Below are 22,427 nucleotides of genomic sequence, written 5' to 3' on the forward strand. Positions count from 1 at the left end.
ACCAGGGAAGCCCTAGACAAAGTGTTTTTAAAGATCCTCCATCTCTGAAATTCTGTGTTTATGTTTCTAATAGTCACCAAGCTCCATGACAAATGATTACAATCCAAAACAGTACGCACGACTTCCTCACAGTTTTGGGGACTATGTAAGACACTACCCAGAGGAGTCAACATTAGGAACTTTTTTTTTTAGTTGAAATATCCTTGATTTACAATGTTATATCAGTTTCAGGTATACAACATAGTGATTAAAAATTTTTATAGATTATACTCCATTTATAGTTATTATAAAATATTGGCTATATTCCCCGTGTTGTATAATATATTCTTGTAGCTTGCTTATTTTATACATAGTAATTTATACCTCTTAATCCTCTACCCCTTTCTTGCCCCCTTCCCTCTCCCCACCGGTAACCACTAGTTTGTTCTCTATATCTGAGTCTGTTTCTTTTTTGTTATATTCACTAGTTTGTTTTATTTTTTAGATTCCACATATAAGTGATATCATACAATATTTGTCTTTCTCTAACTTATTTCCCTAAGCATGATACCCTCTAGGTTCATAACATTAGGAACTCTTGAAGTCACTAAGCTCCCAGAATCACAGGTGGTCACAAAATCCTTGCAAAAGGCCTGAAGTCTGTATTTTTAAAGAAAGCAGTGTACCTTACCTTGATCTGGAATTACACAACAAAATGAAAGCTTGTTCAGGGTCCTTAAAAACATTTCAACTTACCTACCTCCTAATAGATACTTCCCCAAGCTCTCGGTTTTCTGGCCAAGGACCATTTTCTCCTGAACCTGGCTAGCACTACTCAAAAGTTATTGCAAGCATCAGTTTCTGGGGAAATCACACTGTAAAACCACTGGCCTATTTCACCACAAGTAAAACTAGCAGATGAGCTGCAGATTGAGATGTTTACACAACCTGAAGTCATTCCTTCCTGACCTCCTCTTCCACTGTCACCCTTTCAATACTGGTGTCCCCAGGCCTTGTCCTCCTTTTACTCTTCACCCTCTCCCCCAGGCCATGCCTTCTCCCCTGTTCTCACTACCATGCTACAGTGGTCACCTCCTACCTCTCTCCTGAGCTCCAGACCTATGTGACCAACTGCAAGGAACAGACCACTTTCTGAATGTCTCCCCAACCCCTCAGAGGTCCCATTTCCTAAACTCATCTTTCCTAGCCCCTACCTTGCACCTAACACACCCACGGCGGAACTGGTGACTGGAGTTCTTTGAACACGCAGGCTGCCTCTCCCCTCCGAGGCTTTGCACAAGTTGTTTCCTCTGTCTAGAATACCCTTCTCCCCCTTGTCAACCCTACTGAACCCTTATTTGTTCCTCAGCACCCAGCCTACATGCCGCTTCCTCTGCCTCGTCCTTATGTCATTTCCCTGTCCCTGATCCCAGAGAGAGTTTTGATCATTCCTCCTCGGCAGCCAGCTAAGTATCCGTTTACGTGTCCTCATTCCTACTAGGCTGTGAGCAACAGAAGAGGCCGTGTCTTTTCAGCTTTGCTTCCCGGCACTTAGCGCAGGCCAAGCCACGGGAAGGCATCTGACAAGTATTTGCCGAATGGAACTAGACAGGGATCCTAATTCCCTAAAGTATCAGTTTCTCCTTCTACCGTCACAGGCTCACCTCAGGTCAAAAGAGAAAGATTCAAATGCACAATCTTTAAATAACACTGACATTGTTATCACAAACATTATATCTCACTTTACGGAAGGTTAAAAGGTGGCAGATTCTTGCTCTGTGGGTATTAAGTACACAGGACCCTGGTAACTTCCTCCAGTGGCTCATGCTTCTAGGACAAGTGGAAAGAATTACATCAGGGAGTAATCTGGGTGCTAACACGTGGTGCTCTAAGGGTACAGGACACTTATTAATGAGACGTAGAAGAAAAATGGGGAAAGGCCAGGTGTAGCTAGCTTAGGACCCTGGACTGGGAGTCAGGAAAAGCTGGATTCTGATCCCAGGGTTTTTTCCTTACTGTGGTGTAATATACAGAACATAATATTTACCGTCTTAACCATTGTTAAGTGTACAGTTCAGTGGGATTAAGTCTATTCACATTGTGGTACAACCATCACCACCATCCACCTACAGAACTTCTTTCATCTTCCCAAGCTGAAATTCTACATCCCTTAAACCCTCGCTCTCCACCCACCCACGCCGCCAGCCCTCGGCAACCACCATTCTGCTTCTGTCTCTATGAATGACTATTCTAGGTACCTCCTGTTAGTGGAATCATACATTTGTCCCTTTGTATTTGGCTTATTTCATTAAGCATAATTCATTCAAGGTTCATCCAGGTTATAACGTGCATCAGAATTTCCTTCCTTTGTAAGGCTGACTAACACATTTTGTTTATCCATTCATCTATTGATGGACACTTGGGTTGCTTCCACCTTTTAGATATTGTGAATAATGCTATGAACATTGATGTACAAATGTGTTCGAGCCCCTGCTTTCAATTCTTTGGGATATACAACCAGAAATGGAATTGCTAGGTCATATGGTACTTCTACGTTTAATTTTCTGAGGAACTGCCTGCTATATTACTTTCCGCAGTGCCTGCATCATTTCATATTCCCATGCGAGTTGCGCAAGGGTTCTAATTTATTTGTTTGTTTTAAGTAATGTGCTGAATGGTCTTTGGTGAGTCACAATTTCTCTGGACCTCAGTTTCCTCATCTATTAAATGAAGGAATTTTAATGGATAATCTCTTAGGTTTCTAGTAGCAATTAAAAAAAAACTGTAATGGTCTAATTGAATCAAGTTGCAATTACAGCCAGAAAGCAGTTTAAATCATTTCCTAATACAGTAAATAGAGTCATAATTTTTCAGAGAAATGGGCAAAGGATCTAAAAATACACCCAGGGCTTCCCTGGTGGCACAGCGGTTAAGAGTCTGCTTGCCAATGCAGGGGACAGGGGTTCGAGCCCTGGTCTAGGAAGATTCCACATGCCACGGAACAACTAAGCTCATGTGCCACAACTACTGAGCCTGCGCTCTAGAGCCGGTGAGCCTCAACCACCGAAGCCCGCATGCCTAGAGCCTGTGCTCCGCAACAAGAGAAGCCACCGCAATGAGAAGCCCGTGCACCGCAACTAAGACTAGTCCCCGCTCGCCGCAACTAGAGAAAGCCCACGCGCAGCAACGAAGACTCAACGCAGCCAAAAAATAAATTAATTAATTAAAAAATAATAAAAATGCACCCAGCTCTCACTGATGACAGTGGTGGCTGCTTCCTGAGCACCTACTCTGTGCTCAGCACTGTTCCAACTGTCCTCCACGCATTATCTCAGAGCCTGAGGGTACAGATGTGGAAACCGAGGAGCGGCAAAACTGTGCCATCTTCCCGAGGTCCCACAGCCAGCAGGTGAAAGAGTCAATATCTGCCCTCGGACAGCGCTGCTCTGGAGGCAGGTTCCTCACCAGCACGCCCTGACCCTTCGCTCCTGGGTGCTTTGCCCCAAGTCTTCAGTGCTCTTCCCTGTTTTCTGTCTTGTCTTTGATCACACTTCTGTTTAGCTGTCTCAGTCCTCTGCCAAGAACAGCTGAATTTCCTCAGCTACAGCGTTGAAGCTTCTTATTTTTAGGTCTGGAGGCTGAAATGTACAAAACTGTCTCAGAAATCCTCTCGGTGACTGTTTTTTAGTAATTTTCTCTGACACCTTTTCCAGTGTTTTCCAGAAAATCACTTTTAAGGTACACTCCTTGAAGGAGGAAGAAACCGAATGCTTACTGTGCTCCTGCGTGGTTTACATATGCATTCACTGCATCTGGGCAGTAACCCTATGACATGGATTTTATTACCTCAATTTTATAAGATTTTATGAGCAAGGACACGGAGATTCAGAGAGGTGTGTTAGCTCATCAAGGTCACTCAGCCAGAATGTAACAGAGCTGGGAGATAAGACCGCCACGGGGTGAAACCCAAGCTCCTTCCTAGGGGGGAGACTCCCGGCAGAACACAGAGAGCCACTTAGGAAAATCAGTGCTCGGCCAGTGACACACCATGCCCCGCTACCATGACCCGCTGAGCTGCTAGCATTAGAAAGGGGCCAAAACAAAGGGAAGTGAAGAGGTTCACAGCTTCGCAGAAGGAAGTAGAGGGAACAACCCAGTCCACACTGAAGAGTAGATTCTCTTTAGGCACCAGAGGCTCTGTTTTCTCCCAGAACAAAGATTGTGGAGGGAGGATATTCCTGGATAACATATATTCTAGTTACCAAAAATATTTCTATATACATCAAAGATATAGTTTAAAGTAATTGGGGGAGGGATAAATTAGGAGCTTGGGATTAACATACACACACTACTACATATAAAATAGATAAACAACAAGAACCTACTGGATGGCACAGGGAACTCTACTCAGTACCCTGTAATAACCTATATGGGAAAAGAATCTGAAAAAGAATGAATACATGTATATATATATAACTGAATTACTCCGCTGTACACCTGAAACTAATACAACATTTTAAATCAACTATACTTGAATAAAAGTAAAAAAAAAAAAAAGTAATTGGATTTATCTGGGTAAGAAGAAACCATCTTAATAGTTCCATATGATCTTAACATTGCTTAGTGCCTGTTCTAGGTTTTACAGGGATTGAGTTAAAAGGGATGAAATTTAGGTCCCAGATTTAGTCAGAAAGAATTCTCTTAAGAGGATTCTAAATGCCAGAAAGAGGTTGAGGACTCCTAAAAACTGGAAATAAAAAAATTGAGAGAAGCAGATGTGGGTTAATGTTCAACTCAAACGATGATGTGGTCTCTAAAGACCACCGTAGAGGATTCTCAGGGACAATCATCCCATCAGCCCCAGGACACAGTGATCTGTATACAAAGTGTCCTTAAAATGACACTAATTATATGACTGGAGATTTCTTTTTCTTTTTTTTTTAAGATTTTCTATTTTTTGATGTGGACCATTTTTAAACCATTCAATAAGACTTTACTGAATTTGTTACAATGTTGTTTCTCTTTTATGCTTTGGGTTTTTGGCCATGAGGCATGTGGGATCTTAGCTCCCTGAGGAGGGATCAAACACATACCCCCTGCATTGGAAGTTGAAATCTTAACCACTGGACCACCAGGGAAGTCCCTATGACTGGCAGTTTCTAAAGAGAGACAAGTCTTTCACCAGCATGGCTAATTAGTTTTTTTGTCTCAAATCACTGGACAGGATATGATTTGAGCAAAGTAATTCTTATCCCATAGATACTATCCAGGAGAGAATGGATTGTTCTGAGTTTTCCCTATTTGAAGAATATTCATCTTTATTCCTCCTATGCATTTAGTGGGAAATAATACCTGATTTTCTAATACAGAACTGACCCAAATGATATGTTATTCTCTCATTACATGTTACTTTCTTATTTTCAACATAAAGCATCAGATCCATTTTCTTCCACACTTGAAAATAAGGCTTCCAGCACAATGCCTTAAATGCACGAATGAAAGACTTTTTCAGTGTGATATTCTACACTGCACCTGAATCCTGGGCCTGGCACCTGACTTGCACAAGGATAACATGGAAGCAAATGAGATCTTGCACAACTTTGGAAAACCTCTCTTCTCTTCTCCCAGCACTACAGGAAAGGCCCCTTCATCCTTCGATGTTGCCGACAGAAACACAATCCGTATCGAAACAACCGGGAGTGCTGTTCACATGACCCAACGGCCTAATGTGTCCCGACTGGATGAAGCGGGAGCATCACTTCACCTACACTGAAGCCACAAGTGCTAGAAACACTTGATATATGGCAAACAATGCAATCAACTGCTCATGCATCGGCTCCAAAATAACTATTGCGTAAGAGAAAAAAAACAGCCTGAGAAAACTCTGCTTCTTTGATTCTACAGATTAAAACACAGATTTCAGTTAGAGCTGGTAGCTTCCTGGCGGGTGGTATTCAAAAACAAACAAACCAACCCGAAGCCCAAGAAGCACACTCGTCAAGCTGGTTTGCAGTAGTTCAAAAGCTGGCTGAGCGCACCAGACTTACAGATTTCAGGATCCCTGTGGCATCTTCATGCAGCCACGTAGGGTAGACCACTTCATCGTTCAGTATGGCTTCAAAGAGGTCATCTTCGTTCTCTGCTTCGAAGGGCGCGTGGCCACACAGCATCTCGTAGAGCAGCACGCCCATTGCCCACCAATCCACTGCGGGCCCGTAGAGCATCTCCTGGAGGATCTGTGCATAGGGGTAATGTGAGAAGAACTTCGTGCATCTGATGAACAAATGCATCATTAATGACGAAGGAAAATGATGGATTAGGAGATGAAGTAAAACAAGGGAGTTTCCTGCGTTGGCATACGTGTTTCATTCCATCTCTAGAGGGCGGTCTGTTCTCCCTGGGGTCAATTCAGAGGCCTTGTCATCCAGGTGATCAAACATCTATGGCCTGCTTAGGCCAAAGTCATAGTATATGCAGATCCAAACCAGAAAGGGTTTTGGAACTCTATCTGTGGGCTCACTCACTCCTATGGGAAAGATTCAAGAGCTTGTCTTTATTTCTGCTAAATGGGGCTGGGATCAAAGCAACTGAGTAGAGGCAAAGAAAAAAATTAAATCGCTGTGCCTGGAACATACTTTGTCCTCATTCAGGGCTAAACCCTAAAGCAACTGCAAAGTTTACAAAACTTTTTGACTCACATTTGTATCGGGAGGAACCAAGGACATTTTCAGCCATCATTCACCCAATGAGCCACAAAGGAGTCTGGAGGCGTCAACTTTCAATGCCGCCCACCAGGCTGCAGCACATCAATGCAGCCTGTGTGGCTTTTCTGACGGGGCTGCTAGAGAGCCTGGATTTCCAAAGCTGCTCAAGGCGCAAGCACACTCACCTCTGGAGCAATGTAGTCGGGTGTGCCGCAGAAGGTGGCCGTGGTGACCCCGTTACAGATCCCCTCCTTGCACATTCCAAAGTCTGCCAGTTTACAGTGACCCTCGTGGTCCAAAAGTACATTGTCCAGTTTCAGATCTCTGCAAGAAACAAAAAGCAGCATGTGGTGGGGCAGCCAGGCCCCACGCCATCCACCTGGCTGAGCTGGGTCACGGGGTGGGAGATCACGCAGCTGGGAGAGCTTTCTGCACACACCCTTCAAAGGGAACACACTTCCTTGTGTTATCTGGAGAACAAATTTGGATCTGCTCTTGACGTTTGCCTCGTGGTCCCTAGACGATGGTTCCATCTGAATGGGCTAACCACATATCAAAACACAGGCTGCCCATTAGAAACTGAGAACGTGACTTCCAGGCTTCCCACTTACCTTAAGCCCATGAGACATCCACCCACCCGCCCCCTGTTCTCTGGCATCTATCTCTGCCCACTGGGCTTCACTCGGTGAACATTCCGGAGCAAGTGGCCACTGTGTGGCATGGACTGTGATAGGCATGAAGAGTACAGACGATCCTTCTTCCTAAGGAACTCACAGTATAATGGGGAGACAAATATTTGCTAGACTGTAAGCTCCATGGAGGAGGGACCAGGTGGGTTTTGTTCCTAGCATAGTGCCTAGCATAGTGCACTCAATAAATATTTGTTCAAAATGTATACGTATAGATGTGTGTGTATAGAGATACACACACATGCATACACACACACACACACACACACACACGGGGGAGGGAGGAGAGGAGAATGAGAAGGGGGTTGGGGAGGGAGACAGAACCAACTGTTGTATAATACAAGCGGCACAAAGGAAGTATGAACCGAGCGCTGTGAGGGAAACACAAGAAGGAACAATTCATTCCTTCTAGTGGGAGGGGGGAGGGACATTTCCACAGTAGAAACAGAAATTGAGCTGGGTCTTAAAACATGAGTCAGCATCTTCCAGACAGGGAAGGGGTGTGAGAAGGTCGCTGTGCGCAGGTGGTCAAGGCTATTACATGGAGCAGACGCAGAGGTGTGAGGTGCAGGTGGGCTCAGGAACCCCACGTGGTGTAGGAAGGATGGAGAGGGGGCTCGCATGGGAACACGGGGGCCATCAAAACGCCAGGGCTAGAAGGCAAAGTTAGGTCCAAACTGTGAAGTATCCTGAATGCCACACTAAGGAATTCTGATATTTAGATATTAGGCGAAAGTGACCCATTGAAGCTCTCTAATTAAGATTTCCAGCTGAGGAGAAGAGATCAGCTGGAGGCAGCTGAAGCAGTCCAGGGAAGAGACGACCTGAACGAGGACAGTGACAGATGGAATGAAAACTAGGGGGTCAGTCAGCAGTGCTTTGGTGAAAACACAGTTAGTATTAAGGCTCGATGACCATTTAGAGGGAGATGAGAAGAAGCAGCAAAATTGATGACCCCTGGGTTTCTGTCTTAGATTCAGTGGGTCAGTGGGGACGTGAATAACCAGGGAAAAGCAAAACAGGGTAAGAAGAGGGTTTGTTCAGGTGTACCCCAGATACACAGAAGCCTCAGATATTATGGTGAGCACACGACAAAAGGGCACTTACCGTCCCTCGCCCAACCCTTAGGAGCAGCATCCACTTAAGGGCAGTGCGTTTCCAGCAGCAGAACTGTCTGGTAAAAGGCCTCAGTGGAGGCAGGAACATGGGTTGGATGCTAATAAAACTGTCTGCAAGTGAAAGGCAGTGCCCCCCGAACACCCCCTCCCCAACACAGGCTTCTGGCGCCACCTCTGCCATCGCCATGCATATCCGGGCATCATTAAAGACGGAGGTCAGGCACCATGGCAAACTGGGAAAGAGTCCTACACACCGACGCCATTGCCAGCCTCTAAGCTCAGCCTCGGGAGAGGTCCAGAGAAGCAGCTTTGCCTGTGGGGCGACACCTTTATGCTTTTGGTTTTTGAAGGAATGACGTGCTCAGAGGCAGCCACGCGGACTTATCAGTAAGGAAAGGCTGCCCAGCCAGAAGGCGATGCTAGGTGCCTACCCTTCCCTGGAGGTTTGCAGTCGCCTGCCAGGTGGGAGGCTGCCACGGCCGCGGCCTCCTGGGGCTGTGCTGTTAGGAGTGCTGGCGGCCCCTCACTGGGCATCTTCACGTCCCCAGTGGGCTGTGTCGAGGCACTCATAGCTCTGTTCTCCCATCCCTGCTCTGACAATAAAGGTCTGTTGGGCTGCTTGGCCCAATGGGAAAGGCTGGTCTCTGTCCAGCCCAGAATCACGCTGTGGCTCAGAGGAAGCAGGTGATGACAGAACTGGCGAGACTGGTTTCCACACTGGGCCCTGTGAGTTGATCCAGCTGGACCATGCAGGTCTTACAGACAGTGGTCACTGGAAGACACCCAGGAATGAAAAGCAAGTCCTGTTTTCCAGGAATCCCCGATAAGCGAGGTGAGAGCAGCAGAGCTTTCTCAGACCAGCCTCCTCTCTGTGCTTGCGCTCCAGGCGTCTCCCGGGTGTCAGGCAAAGATGCGCTGGGTACTTGTGCAGCCACCGCAGGAAAGCGAGGCTCCTCTGCCTCTAACCCAAACCGGGCCTCCGTCCTCCAATCAGGCTCCCGCCCCTTTCCCTGAGCAGAATCCCACTTCCCTCACAAGCAATGCTTTCAGTGGGCTGTGGTCTGTGGAAACCATACCCTCCTCCACTGACCCCTAGACACACACACCCAGCGTGAGCAAGATTTGTTTAGCCAGCGTGAAGGCGGAATCCCGAAAGCACAGGTTGGGGGTGAGGATGACACTGGTCACGGCCACTGCCAAGAGCACGGTCTCACGCAGTTGTTCTTCCAGAAGTGGTTTCAGACCCGAGGCCCTATTAGCGCCCGGCTGTCTGGCTCCTCTGGGGACTGAAGCAAACATTATAATCTCTAACCTCGGCCAGCCACCTCTAGTCTGTGCCTTCAGGAGAGACCAAGGCCGTGGGGGACCCGAGCCTGGGGACTGGCTTTATCAGCACCATGTTCCAGCCCAGCGGTCCAGGTTCGTGTGGTCCTGCTCCCAGAGCGCTCTGACTCTCTCACATTGCCAAATAGGGTGACTGCATTTCTGAACTCTCCTGAAGGGCTGATAAGGGCTGATATAATGCCTGATAAGGGCTCGGAAAGGATCTCCTTGGGTAGCAGAAACAAGTGCTAACAGAAACCCACAACGGTCTAAAGAGCTGGCCTGAGATGCTCAGGAGAGCTTGTCACTAACCACCCAGGTAAAGGGGTTTGATTGTTTACTGCTCAGCAGCTGTCACAGGTAGCAGGAATTGTTCGGGCAGAGAAAAGTGCTTTGTCATCAGTTTTCACAGTGCCCTCTGCACCCAGCAGTCTTGGAACACAGCCCCGACACTCAGGACACAGAACCGAGCAGCGCTGGGGATGAGCCTCAGCCTGGTCATAGGATGCCCCAGGACACAGAGGCAGGTTATATACCTCAGTCCTGAGTTTGCAGTCTCATTTTAGGCATGCTCAGAACCGGACCAGCCCTGAGGGAAATGCCACTGCTCGTTTCACACCAGATGCTACCTAATAGGGCAAAACTCTCAAATTGGGATCCTAAGGGGGTTCGATTAAGAGCATAACATAATCCCAGGCTATCAGTTCTGCCCTCAGCCCAGATATCTCCAACCTCCACTGTGGGGTCTGTTCTAACGTCCCCAGCTAGTCAACTCTGCCCCTGGAGCACGCAGTTCGGAGCCCTACGATAGCACACCTTTCACTGCACTCCAGAAGACTCTGTCTATGCACCTGTCCCCCCCCCCCGTGGCTGGGGCTGAGCCTTATTCCTCCTTAGTGTCAGCTCGGGGCTGGCAGAAGATGCTGACCAAAGACATAAGCAGAAGAATGGCAGATGGATAACAGTGAGTCGTGCTGGTCAGTTCAGAGCCTGTTTTATTTTTAGGGGAAGGAAGGAAGTTCCATAAACTTCACTGGGACTTTTGTTCCAAAGTAATTAAACCCATAAAAATCCATGCGCTTTACCCCTTAGAGAGAGATTCTAGGGGAAGAGAAGAGTCCTGAAATATAAGTTCAAATTCTTTGCTTTAGTGAAGCTGGAGGAAAGAAACTGCTTTAGGAGGGGCAATTATAAAGCAGAGAGGACCCAAGCATAATCCTTTCCCCTGGTTTACACGCAGACGGAAGAGGGTTTTCAAACAGATGCAAAGGTTACAGAACCATTTATGGCCACGGTCAGCTTCCGCTCTAAGGGTAAATAGACATCTTCACTTCAACAACAACAACAAAAAAAGCAAAAAAGTCACCCTCTGACTCCCAAATTGAATATGAAATATGCAGAGGTCCGTTTTTGGCTTTGGAGCTCCTCAGCCTCCTCTGCCCACATGTAACTCGGCAGCCAAAGTTAACAAGGCTACACAATGAAGCCTACAAGTTCATACAGGGCAGAGGCTCAGATCCTAAACTGCTGAATACACAGTTACGGGCTCATCACGCATTAGCTTATTGAGCACTTGTATTTAATAGCTATACCTTTGTTATGCAAGCACAGAGGGTAGAAAGAGTCATTTTACCCTCCCTGATGGTCTGAAAGGTACATTGTTCTTGCCGGGTAATCAGGGTTACTTAAAATGCCCACAGTGGTTTCAGAGAGGATTCTCAAGTGGTTGAAGACAAAGGAAATTCAGAAATTGTATTTATTTTGTTTCCACCATGAGCTATTCTGAGAGTCATAAAACATAATGACAAGAGACTTACTGCTTAGATCACTAGAATCGGTTACTCTTCCAAAAGAAATAAAGGACAGTGAGTTGAGAGCTGGCTCCCTGAACAAGAATGCATCTAAGAGGCTATTCAGTAGCTATTTTTAATGTATTTACAAAAATTTTTATCTTGGAAAACTTCAAACTTATACAAAAGTATAGCGAATAACACAACGACTCCCGCAGTGATCTCACAGCAAAAGCCGCTATCGATGCCCAATCCTGTTTCAGCTGTGCATTTTCTCCCTTGTTGACCCACCTGTTCCAGATCTGGAAGCAAATCCAAAACATGAAATCATCTCATTTATCCATACTTTAATATCTAAATCTAAATGACAACAATTTTTTAATAAAGTACAACTTTGCTATTAGTTTTCCTAAAATATACAGTCAATATACTATTGTAAGTATATTGCTTTTTGTCTGTTTGCTCATTTAGGGGGTATGTGTGTGTGTCCAGAGAACCTGAAAAAACCTTCTGGGGATGATGATGATGATGATGATGATGATAATAACAACAATCAGTGTCATTAGTGGCTAACATACATTGAATGTTCACTAAATGCTAAGTGCTTTATCCATATTCTTATTTTACCTTCAAAACAACCCTATGAAGCAGGCTCCACACCAACATCATTTAGTGAGCCAGGGATAGAGTCAGGATTTGAACTCAGTTCTGCTCACCTCCCTCCAAGGCCTGGGCTCCAAACCCACTACAACAGGCACACTCTCTTCCATGCAGTACTATTGTGTCACTGGCTAATCCTCCTAGTAGACTGCTTCCTGAGAGGACTACATCAATTGAGGAACAAGAACCATCTGAAAATCAACAAATATCCTGACCCTGAATTATGCCCAAAGGCCATTTTTGTGCACATTATTAAATGCATGATCAAAATTCTGGAAAAATAATTTTTTTGCTTTGGTTCTTAGCTTGTGCATGGAGGAGCTGACTGGATTTCACACAATCCTTGAAGGTACAGGAGTAAGGGAATGCATAGCAAATCCCTCTCTAGTTGTCAAATATTGAGAAGGTAACTTGCTGCCCTCTTCTAAGGAAGAGAGGCTGGCATGTGGGCAAGAGTTAAGAGGTGGCATTTGCCAAGGGAGTGAATTTGGATTATGATCTTAGTTTCAAAACAAAACCATTTAGGGCCGGCTTGGGTTTTGAATATGTGGGTTTATATAAACATGACATTTTTTCAAAGCAAGACGGACTGTATTAAATTGGTAAAAGAATTTTGAAAAGTCACTGAAATAACAAAAGCCTAAAATTTGGTTTTATCACAAGTTAGATACAGTAATGCCATTCATGTCACCTCAGAGAAGACATTCAGACATTCATCCACCCAACAAACCTTTGGGTGCCATGTGTGAGCCAGGCAATATGCAAGGGACTCAGAATATTGAAGGGGGCAGGAAATGGCAGGAGCCTGATATACCAGGGTCCAGGGAAGATTTCCGTCTTCAGCCCACGAGTTAAAAGAAACCACTGAAAGGTCTTACACAGGAGAAGGATAGCATTAATCTGATTTCACAACAAGCCTCCAGCCACAGGAAGGATAATAGGTCAGAGGGGATGAGAACAAACATGAAGAGACCAGCTGGGAAGCTAATGGAGTATTCAGAAAAGAACTGATGGTGGCCTGGATCAGGGTGGGGCAGTAAGGTAAAGAGAACTCGATGGATGGAGAACTACTAGGGGAAAAAAAGCAATGGGATTTAGTAATGCAAGGATGTACAAGGTAAAAGGAAAGACGGTATGAGCATGTTCTGGCTCAAAGAATTTATTTTGGACATACTGAGGTATTTTTTAGACATCTGAGTGGAGATGTTTAATGGGCAGCTGAATATACATGGCTAGAACTCAGATGAAAGGCCAGGCAAAGGATAGAAATCTGCAAGTCATTAGCTGGGTGTGGATGAGTTCACCTGGGGAGGGAGAATGGAATAAAAAGGAGAGGGCTTGGTACTAAGCTTTGGGAAGTGTATCCTGAGGATAACATCCCTGGTCTTTTTCACACTGAGACCACAAACACTAGAGAGAAATGATAGTCAGAGTGGGTAGCATAGCTGAGTGCCGGGAAGCAGGGATCCAACTCTTTTGCTTCCAGTGGATCATATGTGGTCCTGTTAAGATTTAAAAGGATTAGAAAACATTACCCTTTTACATTCAAAACCATCTTATGGATTCTTTCTAGGTTCAACTGTCAACCTCTGCTACATGAAGTGATGATTTGGAGAGTGTAAACGTAAATCTTATTTTACAAAGATGTTTGTTGCTGTATTGTGCATAACAGCAAATTTTGGAAGCAAGCTAATTTATTTATTAATAGGGGAACAGCTAAATAAATTATGGTATATCCATGACAGAATTTTATGAAAGCTATTAAAATCGTATGAAGGGCAAAAAATGCAGGGAAATATTTATGACAGAATTTTTGTCTTTTGAAAGTTACTTCTTTGGGGATTATACAAGTACTATTTTCATTACCTAAAATTTGGTCATTCCTGAAAAAATTATGGCGAAAATGACAGGTTCCTAGTCGTCCAATCTTTTCTTCTTAATGCTACACTACCATAAATCAGGAATTAACTTGCTTTTCTCACTTAGTGAACTTTTGGACACATTTCTATATCCTGTAGATCTGCCTCATTCTCTGTAATGGTTACAAAAAATTCCATTATAAAGATGTTTCATAATTTAACTAGTCCCCTCTCTATGGACATTTAGATTGTTTCTCATTGTTTGCATCTTCAAACAATGGAGTAATGAACATTATTTGCACTCTCGTAGGAGGGTTACATTTTTAGAAGTGGAAATGCTGTGTCAAAGGGTATGAATATTTAAAATTTAAATAGATGTTGAGCAACGGCCCTCCAAAAAGCTGGTACCAATTTATACTCCCACCAATAGTGTACGAGAGCATCCGTTGAGCTTCCTTATTCAGGTTAGATGTAATCATCCTTGTATCCTTGCCAATTTGCTAGGGGAAAATGATCTCATTGCTTTAACCTCATTTCCTGATAATTGAGATTAATCTTTAAAATATATATATATGGTTAATGGCCATTTGTATTTCTTCTGTCTGTTGCCTATTCACAAGTTTTACCTGTTTTAAAATTTGAGTTATTTTTCAGATTCTTTTTTAGAGGCTCCTTATACATTATGGATAGAAGTAATTTGTTATACGGGTTGCAAATATTATTGTTCAGCTTGTTTTTGTTTTGTTTATGGTAACTTTCATATTTTTATATAGTCAAATCTATCAATCTTTTTATAGCTGCTGGGTTTCACAACTTATTTACAGACTGATACCATTCTAAATTAAAAAGCAGAACACGAAATTGTATTTTCAATATTCTCTTATGTTACAGTTGTTGGAGTGGGGGACAGAGGGAAGAAAGAAAGACAGGAGGGAAAAGGGAGAGGTGGGAAAAGCTAAAAGAAAACGATTACAAGTTTATTTCTAGGTTATATGTTTATGAATGATTTTTCCTTTTTTGTATTTTCTAAATTTTATAGGAATTACGTATTACTTTGATAGCCAGCAAACAGTCATAAAATATGTATTTACATCTTTTGGCTTTAATCCTTTTCTTTGGTCTCCCTACTGTTTAAGGTTGTAATTCCCAAGGAAGATGTGGAGGGAAAGTGATCTACTGGTAGGAATGGAAAGGATTTATTCTGGAACCCAGGCCGTAAGGGAACGTTGAAAAAAAATCACCTTACTCGCTTAGGGAATGTGAACATTTGTGGACTCAGAATTCTGACCTGTTGTCATAAGCTCATTTTTTTAGCCACTGAAATTACCAATGCTTGTGGATAGCACTGGTATTTTCAATAGCCCTGCGACATGTCCCTGTAGTCTTAACCAACTTAAGTACGAAAATGAGGCCCCTGCTAAAAGAAGCAACGTTCCCAATTATTAAATGAGGTCCCCATGCCATTTGTCCTCATGAAGTGACAATCTATCTGGTGTTTGTGAGGCTGATCTATTGCAACATCAGCTTAAGAACAAATACACGAGGCATGAACATTCATCATTATGAAGGTAAATGCGAAATAACTTAACTTTCCGGTAAATGAAAGTCGGTAAAACAATTTCCAACCCAGGAAGTGTGAGAGGCTCCTTTGTGGCTCTTTTCCCCCTACCTTTCCATGTTTCTTCCCAACAGCTATTTGAGATGGGAAATGATCACAAAAGTGACTCCGTGGCGAGTCTGGCTATTATACTCCCTTTAAAACGGGGCCAGGGACTCACGAACTAACCCCCCACAGGCCAGGTGCTGGGCTCTAACCAGTGCTGGTGTTTGGTGCACTTGATATGCAGGCCGCCTGTTCCCACCTTCACTCCTGTGTACACACAGGACCAACTTAACTTGAGCAAAGGGACTGAGAGATTGCCCCTTGCCTTGTCTTATGGTAGGAAAAATAAGTGCAAAGAAAACATTCGTTGACTCTCTGGACAAATGCAAGAGGCAATGAGTTTGGTTAATGTCCACACTGCAGGTCACACACCTCCTTAGGACCATCCAATGAATGAGCCATCAAACCGGCAGTTGAGCCTTCGATATATATCTTTTCCTTCCACACCCCCCCACTCCCAGGAGGGTTGAAATTCCCTGGCTGAAGCGGCACAAATTTATTTAGCACTCCTTACAGTACTCTTATTTTATAGTTGCCAAGAAAACCTCTCTCAGCGACACTTCTTGCCAAAACGCTTCCTACGTGATACCTGACAGCATTCGCTGAGAGAGCCGGAGGCAGGGTGGAGGGCTTCAGACAAAGACACCAGGGAGATGACAGCCCCTTGGTGGTCAGGGAACTCCTGGCCATTGGGCCTAGCTCCGACCACACAGAAAAGATGCCGGGCCCAACGGCATACCTGGACTTGATGGTCCAGGGGGCACAAAGTGATCAACACGCTGAATCCCGCTTTAACTCCGCAGGCCCCCCGACTGCAGAGAGCCAAGTGCAGCTGCTCCATGGAAAACTACCTGCCAGGGCAGCGTGGCTTTCCAACCACAGAAATCCAACAAGGAAATGGAGGTTCTCAGCTAGCAAGACCGCAAATAGCATCAGTGAGTCACAGGGATACTGAGAGCCTGCAAGCTGGGGTCACGGTAGGCGGGGAGGAGACCCTCCCTGGCTGGCCGTCTGCAGGGCACGTGCATGAAGATGAAGGATGGAAAGATTTCCAATAAGGAGGAATCAGAGCGTGGCTCCCTCCTAAGCAGAAAGATTTTAATGACAATCAGGGCAGCTGTGGAGGAGGGGGGGCGATGGGCAGGGGCAGACGGATCCTACCAGGTTTATGTCGGACACACGGTGCCAATACCAACAAACGGGTTCACAGAGTGAAACTCTGTTAACGTTACCGGGCACACAGCACTAGGGAAATGCTAGCCATGGTTTCTGGAGACGATGGAGACAGTGTAAGGGACAATGAGACATCTTAACTTGTCTAGCTGCGGCTGGTTCCCTCTAAGGAAACCCAAGACTCTTCTGACTAATGAGACTAGATCCTGTCACTGGGGCTGGTTCCCTGAAGCCAGTCCACTGCGAAGAAACAGTAATGTCCCTCCTCTGCCAGGGTTACAGCTTGGGGCAAACAAGCAGCAGAAGCTGGTGCAGCCATTTGCTGAAGGAACATGCAGCCTTGCAGACCACGTGAAGGGGGACATGGGTACTGCTGGGAGGGGGTGAGGAGGAATGTTTTATGACAGGAAGGAGATTTTATAGCCCCAACCCCCCCAAAAGCAGGCTGTTTTTGGCAAATGGCTAAACACAAATCTTTGCCAGCATTAGTAATACCTTATGCAATAGCAATCTCAGAGGGGAGGGGCTGGAAGAGCAGGGGAGGGGTGGGGAGGGAGGGAGCCCTCAGACGACCTGAACAGGAACTTTTGGCCACAATCAACAGGTCTCATCTGGTTACCTGCTCTCCCTATCCGAGCAGAAACCTGAGCCATCTAAACGGAAGTCTGAAAAAACCCAAGGACATCTATTCAGAACCACTCCCAGGCCCTCAGAATTGAATGGGAAGCTCACATCTTAGTCCTGGATTACAGTCAGTACTGCTTTGTTTTCTAATTATGTTTTGCATAAAAAGTCTTGCTTTTCCCAATCAGATTACAAACTCCAAGGGTAGGCCTGGAATATTCCACAGCTCATTCCCAGACTACTGATCACAGGCTGGACTCAGGACAGCAACACACATCTGAGTTCCTTTCCAAGAAGGAACTTTACTGATTTCCTCCTAACGCTGCGCATGTCAGAGAAAATGTGCAAAGCATCACATTTTCCCCTAAGATATCTCCCTTTGGGAGAAGTCATTGCTACTTCCTGAACACCTACCTAGTCTGTTCCCGGTACTTGGTCTTGTAACCAAAGAGCCCAGGTTTTTCAAAACAGACATTTCAGTTGTTCACTTTGAAATACGTGAGTACTTGTCTGTGGAGACGCTGTCCAAGGACTCGCCAATTTTATGTAGTAGTATTCTTCCTAATAAAGGTAATCTGTTAAATGTGTAAGAGTCATCATAACTTCCTAAGATCTTAAAAGTCAACAGAATTCACAAATCAGGGGGAAAAGTATTTTTAGCTTATGCATCTTATTTTTGCTTTAGAAAGTATCACCAAACTTGTAAGCAGAAGTAGCAGATGAACATACTTTTTGAGAGGAGACTAACATTCTTCTTGCCTAAATGCTGGACTAATCTTGATCCAGTAAATAAAGGCTATTTCAGTTTGGTCACTTTCCCCAGCTCCTCAGTTTCTCTGTTAAAACACTGTTAAGGTCACAAGGTGATCGACCTTAGTCTAAACAGTTACTAACCCCGGATTTCATTCCATAAATAATCCATGCCACAACATTATACATATTCCCATATGTATATTACAGAGGCAATTAAAGACCTTTTGCAAATATAAGGTTTCAGGCAGCAATAATAGTGGGGCATATTTTACATTTCCTAGGGAACCATAGTCCATGCTGATGATCTGGTAACAAATCCAGAGTGATCAATTCTGAGGACAGAGCAAATCTGGACTTGGGGCCAAGAATGACGGATGGGCAAATACTCGATTATGCCCTTATGGAGCAATACAGCCCCCACTTGCCTCTTTCAATCTGCTTCCTTCCCCCTCCCCCGGGCACCCTTAAGGAGGTTATTCGACTGACTTTTGTCTGCCTGTTCCTAGGAAGTGGTGTAGTGTGAGGTTAAGGGACTCTGGAGCCAGGCATCCTGGGTCTGAGTCTTGGCTCAATTCTTTACTAGCTGTGTGATCTTGGGCCATTTACTTAATCACTCTGCGTATATTTCCTTATCATGAAACACAGATAAGGAGAGTTCCTGCCTCATGGGGAATTATGAGTGTTTCAAATATGAATTGCTTAAAACAGTGCCCACAATGCACTGAAGTGTTATGGAAGTATTAGCTATTATTTCCTTGTCAACAACAACAAAGAAACACACAACAGATAACAGCATGGCCAGTTACTTAAGGTTTTTATGAGAATCAAAACCAATAGAGAGGACACACGGACTTTATAAATTCTAAGTAACTACGGTAAGCTTTTGAGTTTGAGGCAGGGAGGTCTATTAGGTTATTAAGTGACACATCTGGCTTATAAACGGCTCTGTGGGGAAGAGAACAAGAAGTCAAAGCAGCGTGCCACGCAGTGCCCCAGCCTGACGCCAACAACGAGCAAAACGTCTCAAGAACTGGTGCAACCCCGTCATCCAACACCTTCGTCTCCTCTGCACGTCTTTGCTGAGACCACTTTCTGAAGCACTAAGATGGAGGAACAAAGATCTCTGTTCAGCATCAGCAGCCCTGCCCAGCACAACGAGAAAAGGTGGGCTTAAGTTGAACTGCCAGGCAGTTCACTACAGGTGATCCATTCTTTCAATCAGACTAAGCTGGAGGAGGAGAGGGAAGTCACTAGATCCTGTTGTTGGCTATCAATACCATCGCTGTGGCCGGGGACATTTATTTCCATTCTGAAGAACCGACATGGGATCCATATCTCACAATGCAATCAGATAAAACTCCACTGGTACACCCAGTCCTCGCTTTCTACTACCCTCTCCCTGCCTAATTATCTAGGACATAAACCCAGTTATGGAGATGGGTCTCGTACATTCAACGATGTGATAAAACCCAGGTCCTGCAAGGCCACTTTTGGGAGATGTTGTTTCTAATTGTTCACTGTTTAAACAATATGGTGATAAATGAAGGTATCTTTTCAGTGTGCCTAAATCGATTAATATTTTTTATCACGTGTTTTCACAAATGAGCAGTCAACTCCGGGTACTATTTAAGAATTTCTATCAAGGCCACTGCACTGGTGTTCACCTTCCTTTACCACAGGAAGCCAACAACGGTCACAGGTATTCAAAGGAAGGGGCAGGCAGAGAGCACAAGTTCCAAATCCTGCCTCGGGCTGCTGTTTTATGATTCTCATTTTCCCAACTAAAATGTCATCTCCAAGGCGGTGCCTCGTTTTCATTTTTCTATCTTTGTATTTTTGAGTTCCCTTTGGTGCCTAACACCGTGCTTTGCACCTACTGAGCCCCTAATAAATGGCTGATATTCTTTTTTTTAATAAATCTATCATTTATTTATTTATTTTTGGCTGCGTTGGGTCTTCATTGCTGCGCAAGGGGTTTCTCTAGTTGCGGCGAGCGGGGGCTACACTTCGTTGCGGTGCCCGGTCTTCTCATTGCGGTGGCTTCTCTTGTTGCGAAGCACGGGCTCTAGGCGCGCGAGCTTCAGTAGTTGTGGCACGCGGGCTCAGTAGTTGTGGCTCACGGGCTTGGTTGCTCTGCGGCATGTGGGATCTTCCCAGACCAGGGATCCAACCCGTGTCCCCTGCATTGGCAGGCGGATTCTTAACCACTGCGCCACCAGGGAAGTCCCAATGGCTGACATTCTGAAGAGCACGCTCCCTCTGCCATCTGGTGTTGGTTTGGTCCTGAGACCCCAAAGAAGCTGGATTAAGGGAGGACGTGGGGGACTCTTAGGAAGCTGGTTGATTCTGGTTTGTGCTGGAACTCTGGCACCCATCTGGGACCTCTGGAGCAGACATGAAGCTGCCATTGCCTACTGGGGTCCTGTCTTAGAGGTGACCTAGGACCAGTACAGTACCCCAGGAACCTTTGTGGCTCTGAACACACTTTCAAGTCCACCCCGCTCCAGACATGAATCCTTCCTGTCCCATCTAGAACCAAACCAATTCCATCCAAGAGAGAAAGGTAAACTGGCCCTGCTTGGTGACTGCCTGTTCATGTTGGGCTGATAGGTGAGAGCAACCTGTGTTCCTGTAAAAGGAGGATATTAAAAATTCTGTTGACTTCCTAAACAGGATGTATGTGAATTCAACTGACTACAGGACACAGTGAACCTGGGAGTGGATTCTGTCATTAAGACGGTGGCCATGAGCGGAGAGCACAGGCAGTCAGGCCGGCTGGCTGAGTGCTGCTGGGCAGTGGGCAGGCTGGCATCTTGGTGCACCAAGACCTTCTGAGGGACACACATCCTACCCTCTCCTCAGAGGCAGCACAGGGGGTCAGGTGGTCAAGCTGGAATGCAGGTACTATCTGGTGCACTGTCTAGTCAAGGGACAAGGACACTCGTTCCAAGCAAGAAAGCAAGGTTTCTTGCCTCAGCTCTGCCACCTCTCTGGGCCTCAGTTTCCTCATCTGTAAAATGATGGGATGGGGCTCAGTGACATCCCCTCTCTACTGCTCACATCCAGTCAATCACTAAGAACCGACAATTACGCCTCGTGATTATAGTTAGAATTGGATGCCTTCTCTGCACCACACTGCCATGGTCTCTATTCAGCCCATCTCTTCCCAGGTGGATCACTGCACTTCCTAACTGGTCTCGCTTCCCCTTTTCTCCTCCATTCTCCATGCTCTACCAGCTATTTTTCAGAACTACAGTTTTGATCTTGTCCCTTGAACGTCTGAAACTTTAAGAGGCTCCTGTCTGGCTGTAGCATCCGTAATGCTCCACCACTGGGCCTCTGCCTGCCCTGCCTACACTACTTCCTCCCTACACTGTCCTCGCCTGCTTTACATTCCCAGATGAGCACCGTGCTCTCTGGTGGACAAATGCTCTCTGTGCCTAGAGCAGCGCTACTCGAAGTGTGGTCCGTGGACTGGTACTCACCTGCAAACTGCTACTGGCCCACAAGGACGTAGAAAATGAATGAAGTAGCAATGAGGTAAATAGAAAACTTGAGAATCAGCATGTAGAAACTTTTATAACTCTTCAACAGTAATTTTATGTCTGTTGAATCTAATAAGAATGTGGGCTTCTATTTATGTCTTTTTAAAAGTTCATTTTTCTAGTAATTTACTTTTATTACATTTTATACAAGTATTGGTCCTAAATGGATTGGAAAGGAAGAAAAATCCACTGGTTTACCACTGCAGATAGTTTGAGGAGCTCTGGCTAGCATCTTTCTTCCTTCTTCTCTACTGGGCTTGTCTGACCACTTCAGTCTCACTGAAGCCTCTGTGCCTCAGAAACTTCCTGAGTCCCTTCCTTGGACAAGCATGATGTCTCTCCTCTGCGCTCCAGGGGAATTCGCTGCATACGTCTAATTACAGCATTGATTGCACTGACTGTAATTGTTGTTTTCCCTGCAGGTCTCTCCCATGCTTAATTCAGCTCTCTAACCTCAGAGCAAGGCGCCTGGGCTGAGTGGGCAACTAAGTGCTGATTAAACTGAACAAGCCCTAGTTTTTTACCCTAAACTCTGGTGACATGCCCT

At 45.2% G+C, this 22,427-nt stretch overlaps 1 protein-coding gene across 1 annotated transcript in view; it reads right to left on the minus strand.

The window, feature by feature from the left end:
* PRKCH (protein kinase C eta) overlaps positions 1-22,427 on the minus strand; it is a 222,793-nt gene that overhangs the window by 15,394 nt on the left and 184,972 nt on the right. The window contains exons 11-12 of the mRNA XM_082846315.1: positions 6,869-7,007; positions 6,027-6,215 (exon numbers count right to left, since the gene is read on the minus strand). Coding sequence (XP_082702441.1) covers positions 6,027-6,215; positions 6,869-7,007 — 328 coding nt within the window. The remainder of the gene's footprint in view (positions 1-6,026; positions 6,216-6,868; positions 7,008-22,427) is intronic.

The sequence above is a fragment of the Leucopleurus acutus genome, assembly GCF_964270905.1.
Source record: "Leucopleurus acutus genome assembly, chromosome: 1".
Classification (NCBI taxonomy): Eukaryota; Metazoa; Chordata; class Mammalia; order Artiodactyla; family Delphinidae; genus Leucopleurus; species Leucopleurus acutus.